Genomic DNA, 15,696 nt, shown 5'->3' with positions numbered 1-15,696 from the left:
AATTTCTGATACTGATTTCTGCTTAAACTAGTCTTACAACCTTGATTCGCTCATGATAAGCTATAAAAATAATGTCAAAGTGGAAATGTGTTAGTGTCAAATCTGTGAATTGTAAAGACCTGAAATGTGTATAAAATTAAGTATTTTTTGACCAGAAGACTGCATATATCGCTCATTCCATGATGATATATGCCTTAGTGCATAAGGTGAGAATGTTAATTAGTCCAAGTCAACTGTTTCTGTGTAGGTACCCAAGAAGTTGGGCTATTTCTTTTTTCTGCTGGAGTAAGTATGGTCTTAGAGAATTATTTCTGAAGTACTTGCGTCTCTTTTCTTGTATGTCACTGTTTTAATAATCTTAACATAAATATTTTTCTCATACTAGTAGGTGACACCACCATTTGAGGTATACAAGTGAACCCAGAACTACCAAACAGAAATTCTTATAAAGGGGTAGACAAACCTCGTGCACATAGAAATGCATCTCAGTAGGTCTGGTTGTCTAGGACATGCATTCACATGGAGTGATTCACTGAAGATCATGTTATTCACAGGAATTTGGGAGATAGGTTTGGCCCTGTAAAAACCTCATAGGAGCATCGAGGTAAAAATGATGAATTGAACACACAGATGTACTCTCACCCCTCCTGAAACAACACAAAAATAATAGTAAAGAGATTTTTTAAAGGCATAAATCTATATAAGGATGGAAGAAGCAAAAGAGGAGGCAACAGCAACAAAATGTTGAAAGCTGGAAAGTAGATGGGTGATTATTAAATGACTTAGTAGTCTCAAGAAAACTGAATCCTGAGCCAACAGAAGGGAAAGCTGAGACTCTGTTTATACTGGGGAATCCCCAAAAGACTCAGAAGTTGGCGTTCTATAAGGAGTAGGTGGATGTGGAGGGCATGCGCTAAAAGAAAGAAGATTGGTTAAAAGTCTGCTTAATTAAAGCCAGAGATCCTAGATGTTCTCCTCCCTCCCCAGCAAAAGATTTATTCATTGGAAAAGGCAAAATAGAGGGTCACATTTGGGGCAGAATACTAGCCTGAAAAAAGGGAGATCAAATGAATGTATGTGTATTGACTGCCTGCTTTACCCATTTAGTGCTTCTGAATGCTGATAGCCAAATAGGTACTTCCAGGCAGGAGACTGAGTTGTTTCTGGGGAATCTGACCATTCCATAAAGAAAACATCTTAGCATACTGACAAGAGGGTTTCCCTAATGAAATGGCCCAACTAGGTCATTCCGCAGTAAGATCTGTACTTTAAAAGTCCTGCCCCTGTACTCAAAGTGCCACTTAACTTTGCAATCTCCTGCTTTTAAATGTGAGCAAACAAATCAAGGATTCTCAGATTTCTGAGGAAAGCCTTTATTAAGAAAGACCAAAGCAAACAACAGCAACAAAAAATACCTCATTATTAATATCCTCAGAGACAGAAGATACTGCAACTCTGGAGCAAAGACAGGATGCTGTTTTTAAAGAGGAACACTCTTAAGAACAAACAAACAAACAAAATACCTAAAAAGTAAAAATGTAATAAACAAAATTATATTTTAATTTTAAACTCAATAGCTTAGAAGATAAAACTATGAGGAAGTCTCCCAAAAAGTAAAGAGAGAGAGATGAAAATAGGAGAAAACAATATAAGATTTAAGGAGAGTCCAGGAGGTCCAATTTCTAAATAATGGGAGTTCCAGAGAGCGAACAGAGACAGTAGAAGGGAGGAAATCATTAACAAAACAATTTATCAGAACTCATAGACTTGTTTCCAGATCAAAAGGACCCACTATAATGGATGATAGAACCATACCAAGGTACAGCGTTGTGAAATTTCAAACTACTGAAGACAAAGAGAAGATCCTTCAAGCTTCCAGAAAGAGAAGACAGTCATATGTAAAGAAGGGATCAGAATTATGGTATAGCTTCAGATTTATGAACGGCAATACTAGAAGCTAGAAGTCAATGAACAATGCTTTCAAAATTCTGAGGGGAAATTATTTCCAACCTAGAATTCTGTACGCAGCCAAACTGTCATTCTGGTTGGACTGTAGAATAGAGATATTCGCAAGAATCTGGTGTCAAAAATTTTACTTCTCATGCACCCTTTCTTATGAAGCTACAAGAAGATGTGCACTATGAAAATGAGTGAATAAATTAAGTAAGAGGACTATATGGGACCTAGGAAACAAAAGATTGAACACAGGAGAGAAGTAAAGGGACTCCCCAGTATAATAGTAAAGTTAGGGATCCCAGGATAACAGCTGTATGCCAATAGAAGAGGACAGCCTGTCCCAAATAGAGGTGGTCAGGAGGCTTTGTGAGCAGGTTTAACCAAAATGATAAATTGACTAGGACACCAGTATATCAGAATATCTTGATAGTAGCTGTTTAGATAAATGACAGGGTTTGGTTAGAATTAGTGATTATTAACTAATGTATAAAAAGCAAAGTAAAAATAAATTTTAAAAGATAATTAATTCCAAGGAAAATAACCAGTTATATAGGGAAAGAAAAATAACCTTGCTATACTGCATGCACAGCTGTAAATAGCTTTTACTAGTCTTAATGCCAACACTAACAATTTTGATCTAGTCAAAATTACAAAATAAATTATAATGGCAGAACGGATAGATGGGAAATGGTGAATATAATGACAAAGATGACGACTGAAGATTCATGTTATTCAGAGATATGTAGGTAAAAAACAAGAGAATCAGCTATCAAGAAATGGGAAATGGTGCTATTGGGGAAAGAGACTGCTGTTTTTCCTAACGATCCTTGGAGAAATATTTGATTCTTTACACAGTGTGCTTACATAACTCAGATAAAAATAAAACCTAATGATTAAAAATACATATACATGTAGATACATTATTTTTTGTCTATCACATCTGTAAAAAAATGTGTAAGTTTAGTAATGACCTATCTACTATTATTGAAATGTGAATTGCAACTATTTTGGAGGATAATTTGTCAATATCAGTTAAGATCTTAAAACTCTACACTTTGTGATCAATGAATTTAGTTTTAGATATATATCCCTCATAAATGCACAGATACTAAAGATATATGTTCTACAACAAGGCTGTTAAAAGAAATAGGACTGAAATTTGCCATTTAAAATTTTCTAGTAGTCACATTAAAAAGCAAAAAGAAAAAGATCAAACTAACTTTAATAATATATATAACCCAGTATATCTAAAATAGTTCAATGTGTAGTCAGTATTAAAAATATTAGAGATATTTTATCTTTTTCTTTTTAACTAAGTCTTTGAAATCTAGATGTATTTTACACTTTTTAAGTACTTAGTAGCCACATATGCCTAGTAGCTACCGTATTAGACAGTTCAGTTCTAGAATGTTTATTGCTGGCTTGTTTCAAATACCAGAAAATCAGAGTCAACTAACTGTTCATCAGTTCCACATTAACTAAAAAAATATAATACTTCTGCGCAGTGGAGAGAGAGAGATCTCTGGGTATCATGAGACTGTCCAAGATGTGTTGTGGAGAAAGCAAATTGTAAAGCACTATCTAAAATTTGTCTTTTTTAAAATTTATTTTCAAATATGTATGAAGGAGAATAAACATAAGCACATATATATTAGTGTATGCAGAAAAAAAGGAACTATGTAGAGTAGCATGGACAGACTCAACCAGTGGACCAAATTCCACCTTCTGCCTGTTTTTGTAAATAAAATTTTATTAGAACACAATCACACTCATTTATTTACATATTGTCTACGTTCCTGCTGCAGTGGCAGGGCTGGGTAGTTTTGCACAGACTCTATAGCCTACAGAGCCTAATATACTGTTTGCCCCTTTACATAAATATTTTAAATACCTTTATCCTCAAGGAATGTATACTGAATTTCCCACTAGCTATTTCCACGTGATGATGTTGCTGGAAACTTATGCTTTTATATATATATATATATATATATATATATATATATATATATATATATATATATATATATATTTTAATGTTTTGTTGTTGTTTTTCTTTTTACTATAAACAGACTTACTTTGTAAATAGAAGAAAAAGATATGAAACAATTTTAAAAGGGAAACACTTCATAGTCAGTTACAGTTTAGTTGAGTAGATTTGTGTTCCTAGGACACACGGGTGCTCATTTGAACAGTATATTCTGTTGTCCACTGTGAGGGGTTGTCTTTAGTTTAGAACTGGGGCCAGTTGGAGTTTCTGGCAGCACTTTTGACAAATGCAACCTCCCTCGACTCTCAATAAACTAAATTATACTAGGTTTTTTGACATTTGAGTAGGGGGCAGGCAGTTGTGTCATTTCCCTAGTATTATGTTAAGCTCTGCTGCTTCTCACTATATCTATTTCTTTGATTTTAGCCCCAATTTGTATAAACTCATAAAGGCTATGCTTTTTGCAAACCAAAGCAGTAGTACTATTTCTAGCACAACAGATGACCACATATTTCTGAGTTGTCTCATTTCCCAAAGGTAATATGGTCAAACCACGCTTGGCCTAACCTTTATGACCTGCAGATACCATGACCTGGTAGGGAGTGCAGAACTCTGAGATGAGAAGTTTGCTCTGATAAGGCACTTGGACACTCTCATTCCAACCTATTTAATGGGCAGGTCTCTATGGTTCCTATCCTTCCAGTATTTCCACAGATCTTCCACATGTGGAAGGCCCAAATTCAAGAAGGCAGTATATTTTTCTCTTTCAAAAAGATGACTCTAAAGTTGTTTAAATTTTAAAACATATAGGAAATATCTAGAAATATCTAGGACCAAGGAAGGGCATAAGACTTAGGAATGACATTTAGCATTTAGCTAATATTTGCTCAAAACTTTATAATTTTAACTATTTAAAATTTAAAATTATTGTAATTACAATAATTTATGATTATTTACAAATTATAAAGTTTTATAATTAAAACTTTATAATTTGTAAATAATTGTTAATTATTTACAATTCTTGTTGAAGTCAGTATTATTTCCATTTTAAAGGTAGAGAAGCCAAATATGTTAGTTGTGAGAAATAAGATTGAAATGTTGATTATCAGCTAAAGTACTTCTTCCTTTGGTACACAGCTCTGATTTTCTTCATATTAATTTTTCGAAAACTGGAATTAAGAACTCAAAGTTTTGAGATTCTCAAAAGGAATGTTACCAATAGTTAAGGACTAAAGTTCAAAATAGTACTTCACCTTAGTCTCTTTCACAGATAATCCTGTAAGATATTAATAATTTGTTTTTGTGTGATATAGACAGAGGAATATGGAATTAATTTTAATAGTGATTACAGCAAAATAAATGTCAGTATTCCAGGTATACAAATAAAGCTTATTTTTTTAATGAAATTATACTTAAAAATTTCAATAGAAAAGATAAAAATGGTATTGTTTAAAATACTAATAACTCATTACATTATTAAGGTTCTTTATAATTTTTCAAGTTGCTTTCCTAGACATCGTTGTATTTAACTTAATATTATGAGGCATAGTCTTACAGAATTAGAAACCAGGGCTCACAAAGGATATTGTGGTAGAGCTAAGCCTGAAATCCAGCTCATTGGCCACCTATATTAGTGTTTGTTCCACTGCACATCTAGGCAGCAAGTCAATGATTTGACAAACTGTACTTTCATCCTGAAATAATTAAGTGAATGCTCTAAACAGCCCAGATTGATTCCAAGTGTATTATTTTAGGTGCAGTTAAGTTTAAGGTTAGACAACTGATGTTAAGGTTCCCACTTGTGCCTGATTCATTTGAGACCAGATTCTCATTGATACAAGCAAGATGTCTAGTTTGTAAAATTTAGATAACCCTTTCCTTCTGTTGTCCAAGGACATTCCTTGTGGGCCAAGTGGCAGTTCATAGCGAGGAGAAATTAGAGAGTATGAAACGTGTGAAACTCTGTGAGCAGGCACAATGACCTAAAGTCACCAGGTAATTCACAGTGGTGATGCTTACTCCTCCTTTGTTCATATTGGTAAAGGCCAAGACATTTAATTTAACATCTTATCCAGTTGCTGAGTTCATTAAGAAACTTACTTTGATTTCTCCACTCTCGTGCTTATAGAATGAACTTACAGCATTATCTCTAGTGTGCCGCTAGAATGTGCCCACAAGAAGCAAATGTAGGCTGAGGAAATTCACAGGACAGCATTAGCATCAGGAGCTGTGGTTCTCCATTCTATTGTGTAAACCCTCTCTCCTCTACCTTTTATTTTTTGCTGGTTTTTTCCTAACTTTTTATTTTGAAATTTTCAAATCTGCAAAAAAGTTGAGGTGGAGGGATGCAATGAACCTATGTATATCCTTAACCTACACTAATGAATTATTAAGATTTTGCCATATTTGCTTTAAGTCTGTGTGTTAGGAGCTGGGGAATATTTGCCAAACCATTTGAACATGAGTTACAGTCATCATTAAATTTTATCTCAAAATACTTCAGCCTGCATCTGTTAAGAACAGCATCCTCTCATGTAACCAGCAATACCACTGTCAAATCTAAGAAAATTAATAATAATCTCATAATATCTTATTTCTCTCAATTGTCTCCAAAATGCATTGCATTTGGTTGTCATGCTTCTTCAGTCTCTTTTAATATCTTAGTCTCTTAATTCTTAATCTCTTTTAATCTATATTAAAAGTCACCCTGTCTTAACAAAATATTTTTTTAAGACATGTCTTTTTTGAAGAGGCCAGTCTTGTCCTATAGAATGTCCCACATTTTGGATTTGTCAGTTTCTTTCCATCATTCTTAGGTTCACATGAAACCTTTTCTTTCCTGCAAGAATACTACATAAATAATGTTATATAGTATTAATTATATTGTGTCAAGAAATAGATAATATCACGTGGTTTCATTAACCAGAGATGCTAAATTTGATCACTAGCAGAAATTGGGGTCTCTCTCTGGTAAGTCTAAATTTAATGTTGTAGGTTTCATTTACTCTATTAGCATTGTTTTAATTTTTTTAAAGCATGTATTAATAAGGACAATACATATTTCTGGTTTAGAAATAATGATGGGCATAGACTACAAGTAAGTAGTAGTCACCTTGTCTGTTCTTTCCTCTTTGAATAAATATTCCCAAAGACTCCTTTATACTAAGTATTTCCTCCCACCTTCCTCTTTATGACTGTGCAGGAAATTTCTGCAAATTAACTGCTGATGAGGACCCCAGATCTAGAGGGAGATAAGAATAAACATCTGTGGAGGGAGAGTAACAGTAATATGAACATTTATTGAGCTATTGCCATGTACCATGGCACTTTCTGTGGAGTCTACATAGTAACCCAATTAGGTAAGCAGTATTGTTTCCCCATTTTAGTTTAGGAAGCTCAGGCACAGCAAGATTGAAAACCTTGCCCAAGGACCCACAGCAAGTAAGTGGTGGATCTAGGGTTCGAACCAGGGCTGACCAAGTCTGGAGCCCATTTCTTATTTACTGTGCTATGCTGTCTCCATTATTGTGCACCAGGCATTGTTCTAGACACTGTCTTATACATTCTCTTGTGTAATTCTCACATCAGCCTGTAAGAAACAGTCTCAAATAGATGAAGTTACTTACCCAAGGGCATATGATATCCGAACCATTTATTCTATTTTGTGGTTCTCTCCCATGTTTCAGCCAAGATCTTTAACAGCAGAGTGGTTTATCCAGCGGGGTCCCTTGTCTCACTCCCCAGCACCCACATAAACAGGAATCATGTGCTGCAAATGAAACCAGTTGGCAGAAGCAGCTGCACAAGCAAGAGAAGCCTGATCGGGTCCACATTAACAGATGACAGGAGTGAGAGCCTTCAGTTACAATTCGGGGACCATCAGTGAGACATGGGATGACACTGAACCTGAAATAAAGGTTGTTGAAATAAGACTGGTCTTCCAAGGGGAAGCGTTTCCTTACCGTCTGCCCTCTCAGCAGAGAGGACGTGGCAGTCTTGTTATTTGAGTAACTTCAAACCAGTGGTCAAAGCCATGAAGAAATTTTTGAAGGAAAGTGTGATTGCTTATAGTTTCTGATGCCCACTAATGATTTTCTTTTTAGAATTTTTTTAATATCATCCCTGAGTCTTTTTATAATTATAGTATAATAAACTAAGAAAAGTAGAATTAAGAGTAATATGACATCTTTCATAGGATTTTTGTGAGGATTAAATTTACACACACACAGTGTAGCACAGTGCCTGACACAGAGTAGGTGTTCAGTATGGAAGTTATTATTATATGAGCACATGATTGAATTTTGAGTTCTCACATGATAGGATCTGGGAACCTTCCCTAAACCAAGACGATTGGCCCCTTAACCCAGGAAAACAAACATTCCATGCACTGCCTAGCTAGTACCTAACCTAGAGACCAGATATCCCTTAGTGATCCTCTCTGGCGCTGGCAGGAGGCTCCTCTTGCCAGGGTGTCTGTCACACTCTGCTTTCTGTTTCAGGTGGTGAGTTCAACCAATGGAGAGCTGAATGTTGATGACCCCACGGGAGCCCACTCCAATGCACCAATCACTGCTCACGCCGAGGTGGAGGTAGTGGAGGAAGCTAAGTACGTTCATCTTTCAAGGGGATTCTTGAGTCATAGGTTGAAAAATCTTTTCTCCGTCTCTTCCTCTCTGTGTGCTGCTCATCTCAGACTGAATTCCTCATGCTTGTGTCCACAGCTTTCTTCTTTTGACCATTTTATTTTTTGCATGGTACCATAAGGCTGCTGCTACCCTTCTTCAGCTGTGATTTCTGGGAAGACAATCATTTCTCTAGTCCACATAACGCAAAAGACATAGTGACTGAAAAGAATCACGATAGATAGAATACCTACAATACATATTTGTCATGAGCCCCTTGGGGCTCTGGAGCTTCTTGCTTCCTATGGGACTCAGAGAAGAATCTGCTTATTTCAGCCATGCTCTATGCTAACAGCATTAAGTTTCTGGTTCTTGACTAACCACTCTCCATATAGTCCTGAAGCGAGGGCTTCAACGCCATTTCGTTCTCACTTAAATGATTCTGGATTCAGAGATTCAGATAAGTCAGGCAAGAAGAAGAATCTCTGCACCTATTAGTGAAAGGGTCTTGGGAAGGAGAGGAAACTATACCAATCCCAAGAGGGTAAGGAGGTTATCACACTCCCTTTCTTGCTTCTCTTGCATGTGAATGTCTTGCCCTGTTCATACCACCGGCCCCTTGGTGCTCTCTGCATGGTCTGTGTTTAAACTCTTAGAATATGGGGTAGAAGGTGAAATAACTGCTGATTTTACTGCAAAAGCAGCATTTCCATACTTCTTTCCCTTTTTTCCACATCCCAAATTCAGATCCAGATTTAACCTACAAGAACACAGGAGGTAGCGAGAGAGAAGTCCTTTACAAATCAGTAACTGTTGCCAAGCCTGACATGCATATTTTTCTTATAAACTGAGAACATTCAGGCTAGCCCAGCACCCTGTTCTCAGAAGCAGGCAATATATTTATAGTGATACTCTCTCCTAAGTGGTCTCTTGAGCCCCCCAAAGAACCTAAATGCAAGCCAGAACAAGCTTATACCTCTTGATAATAAGGTGGTAAAAAGCCAGACAAAACCTGCATTCTTCTTCCTTCCAGACACACTTTGCATGATTTTCCCTCTGCTGCCCATCTTTATGATGGGCTCACTTTGCTTTCAAGAGGTCCTTTCCTTAGAAAGCCAGAACTTGAGGATTCTGACCCATTAGATAAAAAGCAACTGAGGATGACTCGGACTCTGTCCTGTTGCTTCCCTGCTGCTGACTGTGGGTGGCTTCAGATGCTCTTCTCCCTGTTTATATAAGGCCCTAATATATAAGGAGGGCAGGGGGAGTTTTTATTCTCCCAAATAAATGATGTGGTACTCCTTTCCTATTGGTTCTTGACCTTGTCTATACTTTGGAGTCATCTGGGGCTTATTATAAATACAAATTTCTGAATCTTGGCCCCAGAGCTGCTGATTTAATTTATCTGGGATATGGTCTGAGCTTCAAGAATTTTGTAAAGTTCAGGTGACTCAAATGTATAGCCAGAGTTGGGAACCACTGCACTAGGTGTGGTCTGATCCAAACATTGCCTGGGCTTGAAAGGTAGCTATGCCCATTTTCACCCCCAGCTCACTTGTAATTCACCATCATGGCTATTACTTTGAAGGCTAGAAGTTTATCTCTGGTCTTAATAATTTTGATGCTTTGAATACCAAGATTGAATGGGCTTTAATCTTATAATATGCCCTATACACGTTTATCTTTTAAACTCATTCATCTCATTTCATTTTGGTAAATGTGCACAGTAATCGTGTATGTGAGTGTGATGTTTGTGTCTTGTGTGTAAGATAGGGGGCCATTCACAAAAATTTTAATCTGGTGTATTCTGTCCTGGTATAATCTAAACTCTAGAATGTAAAGAGAGTTTAAAGTCTCCCCATTTAGCGAAAAGGGACCACTCTGCCTCTTGGCCACCAGTTCCAGATTTGGGCCTTCTTAAAGATGTAGAAACTAAAGGGGAGCAATTGTATTTGACTAAATGTCATCCAAAAGCTTATAGCTTAGAGCATTTTATGTGCTCATTGCCTAGTGGTTTCGTGAGCCACCAATCCATCTTGCCCAGGAAACTGTCAGAGCACAGTCATGTGTTTTTCTTCTTGGCCTTCTGCTCGTATGGAAGAGAGTAAGGCAGAGCCATGTGTCCACCTGCTTGATCATTTTCATGGGAAGAAGTCACAGCTAGAGAAGCACGAGGCATCCCAAACAACCCTTCATTGCATGTAGCTGTGATGCCATTTGCCCTTGCAGTCTGCTTGTGAGAAAAAGGGAGCTGTTGTCTATATTAAGATTCAGCTAGGGTACTGGGGAGACTGTGTGAAGACGTCACTTCTAAGCTTTCATTTTTGGGTTTCTCGCCCAGTGTGTTTTGTGTAAAGGAGGAGAGAAATAACAGGGTCTTGATTTTCGTTCTACACAAAATGAATATCTAACTTCCCTTTTTCTCTAGCTATAGTACAATGTACTTATCTGAGTATGGTTGGAAGAATAGTGAGGGAGCTTTTGGGGTGACTTTTGTTATGGGGGAACAAGAATTTTCGGTTATCCATTGGCTTTAGCTATAAATTAGCAAATGTGGACCTCATTTCCCCTGAAAATTAACAAGAATGGATTTAGGCCCTTAATCCAGAGCAGTGACCCTCCTCTCTCTGAGTCATCTTCTATAAGATAAAGTGTCTCTTAAGCCTTTTTTTCCCCCTTTAGAGGAAGAGCTAACTGCTGGCTGCTTTGGTCAGGCAGGTTGGATTTATAGAAAGGCTAGGGACTTCTGTTTCTCTCAGAATAGTTGGAAGGGTAGCTTAACAAAATGCACAGTAAGACTTCATGTGGGGACCAAAATGGCTGGGCCTTGGTGCTTGATTGAATTCTTACAGGCAGGATCATTTGCTCTTTCTCCTGCTACCTTCCTGGATGGTGCCCAGAAAAGCCCACCCTGGCGCATCCCCCAGCTTTCTTTCTGTTTTTCCTTACCCCTCACTAAGATCCAGCTCCCACCTTGATGCTTCCATCAGGTGTCTGCCCCTTCCACTTTAGTGTGGGGACCAAGTGGCCAGAGCCTACTCACCCTACCTTGACAGAAGAAGAAACTAAACACAGACACAACATTCTGCATGTTTGCATGGCTCACAGGGAGTCGCTTCCATCTCACCTCTGTGGACTAATATCTCTCTCTTTCTCTCTCTCTTCCTTTCTGTGTTTTTCTCTTTACACACTCTGTAGCTGCCTGAAAATGCTCAACATGTGGTGAGTCCCTCTCTCCAGTCCACATGCTAGGGGAGCGGACCAGACTAGGCTGGGATTGGCAAAGCCAAGCAAAATGCCTTAGGAACACTGAATGGCTTTCATATGCCACCTTGTGCCATAACCACCCAGAGCAGGAAACTAGATCCACAAGGTGGGGATGGGGCAAGCCTGTACCTAGGAATTAATCTGTTCCTTCTTTCTTTTCAAACCCACCTCATCAATGCTTCCTCCTGTCAAAATAATATCCCACACTATCCAAAAGTATCTATTTTTAGCCGAGTGAATTTTTTCCCAAATTAATATGACCAGATGTTATCAGATAGAGAGGGACAGGGCTAAGGACAAGATTACTATACGAGTTGTTTAGATTATTCCTCAGAACCTCAAGGACAGTTGTTACCAGATAATCTCACATTCTGCAGCTTGGTCTCTAACCTAGAAATAAGCTGCTTTGGAAAAACCTGTGACTTTTCTTTTTGATTCAGCTGGTTCCTCCATCTGTAGAATATGAGTCTCAAAAAAAGACAGCTCTTTCTTGTGGGAGAGTTGAACATGTTGTTTGGGTTTTTGTTGTTGTTGTTGGGTTTGTTCGTTTGTTTGTTTCCATTTATTGACTTTTTTTTTTGACTTCCTGTAAGAGCATATAGTGGGCCAAGGGCTGACTTGGCCAATGAGATTGGAGCCTCTCTTCCAGATTCCTTGAATGCATTCTTAGGAACAACATGAAGTATAGAGTAGGGGAAGGCCTAAAGAATCCACATTTGGTGAGGCACATTCTTGCTGTAAGACAGAGCCCCTTCCACAGCTATCTTCTTGGACACTGCCTATGACCTTCCAGGTGCTCCTGAACTAGTTGGTCTATTGCAGTCTGGAACTGTTAACTCTCTCATGTTATCTGCATGCATGAGGTCCTATTTGTGGTGATAACAGCCTGCTGGATTCTATAACTACCTTGTTTCTATTTGTCTTCACTTATTTGGGTTGAGCACTGGTTTCTGAACCCTAAGTCAGGTTGCCTACAGGGTTTCCCCAAGGACAGGGATGTACTGAAGTTAACAATTGGGTTTTATGCAGATAGAATTTGTAGTTTTGTAGTATTGAGGAATACATTGGGCCTATTTGTTTAGCAAACATGTGTCTGTGTAACCTGACATTGTGTGGTCTAGTTTTTCCTGTGAGATGTCAGTCATGTGATCCTGACTGCAGATTCAGGGTTTACTGTGTGCTCATCCAGCTCAGTGCTTGGAACTCTAGGAAGTCCCAAGGCCTTCTCTTCCCCAAAGAGCTTAAGTACCATCTCACTAGAGAGATAGGATATACATACTTGAAAGGACAAGTAGTTCCCCAGGACACTTATGTCATTGTCCCTTGAGAGATCACTGTGGGTAGGATGCTCAAGGAAGACTGCATGGATACTGTGGGTCTTGAGCCAGGTATTAGAGCAAGGGAAAAATGAACAAGTACAGCAAAGGAGAGAAGGATAGCAAAGAATAGCTGAGGGGAGAGAGCCAGGCCATAGTAAGAGAGCAATGTGGAAAAAGAAATAAATGGCTCAAAGGCCTGGGGGAAGAACATTTCATGGCTTGTGCGTAGGGAGACTAGATCAATTTCTCAGTCCAGCATGTTAAGAATTTCTGGTCATCCAATCAAAGAATCATCTGGGAGGAAACCGAAGACACAGGAAGGGCCCATCACTTGCCTTCATTCTCTTCTGATATTAAGATGTCAGTATGAAGTCAGTCAGTGGCTGGTCTGGGTTTGACCAGGTTTAACAGGTCCTGCTGCTGGTAGTCACCATGGAAACCAAAGAGTAGAAGAGCAGATTGTGGATTCTGTTTTCTTGTGGGTAGAATTATTAAAAGTTTCTGCTACTGCTGAAGCTTTAACTACAGTAACCAGCAAAAATTAACCTAGGGCTGTAAGCCACAGCTCATACTCTCCTCCAGGCAGGTGAATTCAACATTGCATATCAGGGTATGATATTCTTGTAAGCAGATGTTAATTCTTATGCCTTGCCTTGGAGGAGGTAAAAGAGGAGTTGTGTCATTTGAAATGGACTAAAACAGCATTTCATACATTTTTATATTGCTCTTAAAAATACAAAATCATCATCTTAGCTCCTCTGAAAACAGTTAAGAGTAGAAATTGGCTTAAATATTAATGATTCCTTTGAAAGCCATGGTTAACAGGTAACTATTGAAATATTATTGCTCCCATGAGATTTAATTTGCCTTGTTTCGTATTAATTTCAGGACATTAAACTTGGAAAATGTCTGTTTTCTAAAGCATGTGTACAGAAAAAGACTTTTTTTTTTTTTCTTGAATCCTTCCCCAGGTATTCCGTTGAGGACTGATTTAAAGAATTGAAAGTGTCGGTCATTTTTATTTAAAAGAATGTATTTTTTTAAAAAGCCATTCTTGGATAAATTGCCGCAAAAAGAAGAAAAAAAATGTACTCAGTCTTCAAATACCCATGACGTTTTGTTTAGTAGCTATATTCACACCCATTAGTAGTATTTTACAAATGTCATTGATACAGTTAGAAAATCCTTAGACCCTCTTAAGAATCCCCTGTTTACAAAATCTCCATGTTTGATTTGTTCAGATATGATTAGAGCCATCATTGTCTCTGTAAGTGTCTATTTTTTCTTTCTAAGAAACTTCCTTTAAATTTTTAATAACTAATCCATATGAGTGTAGGAATATCGAGGGATCTGACGAAAAGAATCTTAGCTGCAGTGGAGAACTTTAGGGTATAGGAAGTAAGCAATAGTTCTTTATTTTCCTGGCATTAAACCTGGAAGGATTGGGTAAGAGATCCCAAAGATAGTGTTCTCAGTAAAGCTTTTCTTTCAAGGGTCCAGCAAATCTGAGCTGTATTTCCAGCTTGACTCCCTTCCATCACCTGGCATTTTTGACTCATCTACTACCTTCTGCCCCTCACATTCTCATTTCCCATGTGTCATCTCCCTGGAAAGGACATATCATTTGCACCAGCCATACCACAGCCTTCATCCCCCCCTTCTGGACTAGTCACTGTTTGAGAAGAGGTGTTTTCGATTCCAAAGGCAAGAGTAAGGAGGGGTTACTCAGGCTTAGGGATGTGCCAAAGCTGTAGCTGTTGCCCAGGAGGCAGCATTTGGAGGGCTCATGAAAGGAGCAGTCCCCAACTGCTACCCAAAACAGAGCCAGTCCTATAACCCAGCAGTAGCAGTGTCAGGAAGCTAAGTTGAGAAGCACCTTGCCACCGGAGCCTCCTGGTGCTCAGCTCCTGGGCTGTGGCATTGATCCTCTCCAAATGAAGAGTGAGCTGTGGTAATTTCAGTCAGGAGATCTGGGCTCAAAGTTCTTATTAAGATTCGGGGCCTCTCCTGCCTGCTCCAGGTAGCTGGGTGAGGGTGGGGTTGGGGATAGAGAGACCTTAATCCTTCATTGGTAGCATCATGAGGTCCTCTTAGAGTTCCAAACATTGTACTTTTCATGGGGTTTGTTTGCCTTAGTTTAGCCTTCATACCCAATGATGACTAAAGATGCATTAAATAATGTTGCCTTCTGTGTCAGGGGTCAGACAGTGTGGGCTATTCATAATGCATCCCTGAGGACCCCCAGCTTTGGTTCCAGATAACGGCAATGCATCTGGGTTGGGTGTTAGACTAGGAAATAAAGCCTTTTCGTCTTCCATAAATGCTTGCCACTGTGCTGTCTAGCCTGCAGCATTTTGATAATTGGGTTTGGTAGCTACAGATTGAAATGAAGCAACTATTTCCCTTAGTTTTCCTGGAAGACACTTCCCACTGCCTCCAGTTTGTGCACTGTAGATGGTGGGTGGCCCTGTGGGTGGGTGCCAGGGAGAAATTCTACCCCCTGCAATGAGCAGATGCAGGCAGAAGTCTGTCGGAAGCTGCAGGC

The 15,696-nt window shown here is 38.6% G+C and overlaps 1 protein-coding gene across 5 annotated transcripts in view; it reads left to right on the top strand.

Annotated features, from left to right (window-relative positions):
• CSNK1G1 (casein kinase 1 gamma 1) overlaps nt 1–15,696 on the top strand; it is a 147,645-nt gene that overhangs the window by 125,982 nt on the left and 5,967 nt on the right. For all 5 annotated transcript variants that reach the window (XM_016141087.2, XM_016141084.2, XM_036217974.1 and 2 more), the window contains one exon: nt 8,443–8,549. In XM_016141087.2, coding sequence (XP_015996573.1) covers nt 8,443–8,549 — 107 coding nt within the window. The remainder of the gene's footprint in view (nt 1–8,442; nt 8,550–15,696) is intronic.

This window comes from Rousettus aegyptiacus, unplaced genomic scaffold (assembly GCF_014176215.1).
Source record: "Rousettus aegyptiacus isolate mRouAeg1 unplaced genomic scaffold, mRouAeg1.p scaffold_m13_p_3, whole genome shotgun sequence".
In the NCBI taxonomy this organism is placed as follows: domain Eukaryota; kingdom Metazoa; phylum Chordata; class Mammalia; order Chiroptera; family Pteropodidae; genus Rousettus; species Rousettus aegyptiacus.
Note: the sequence above shows the minus strand (reverse complement) of the source record. Positions and strands in the feature narration are given on the sequence as shown.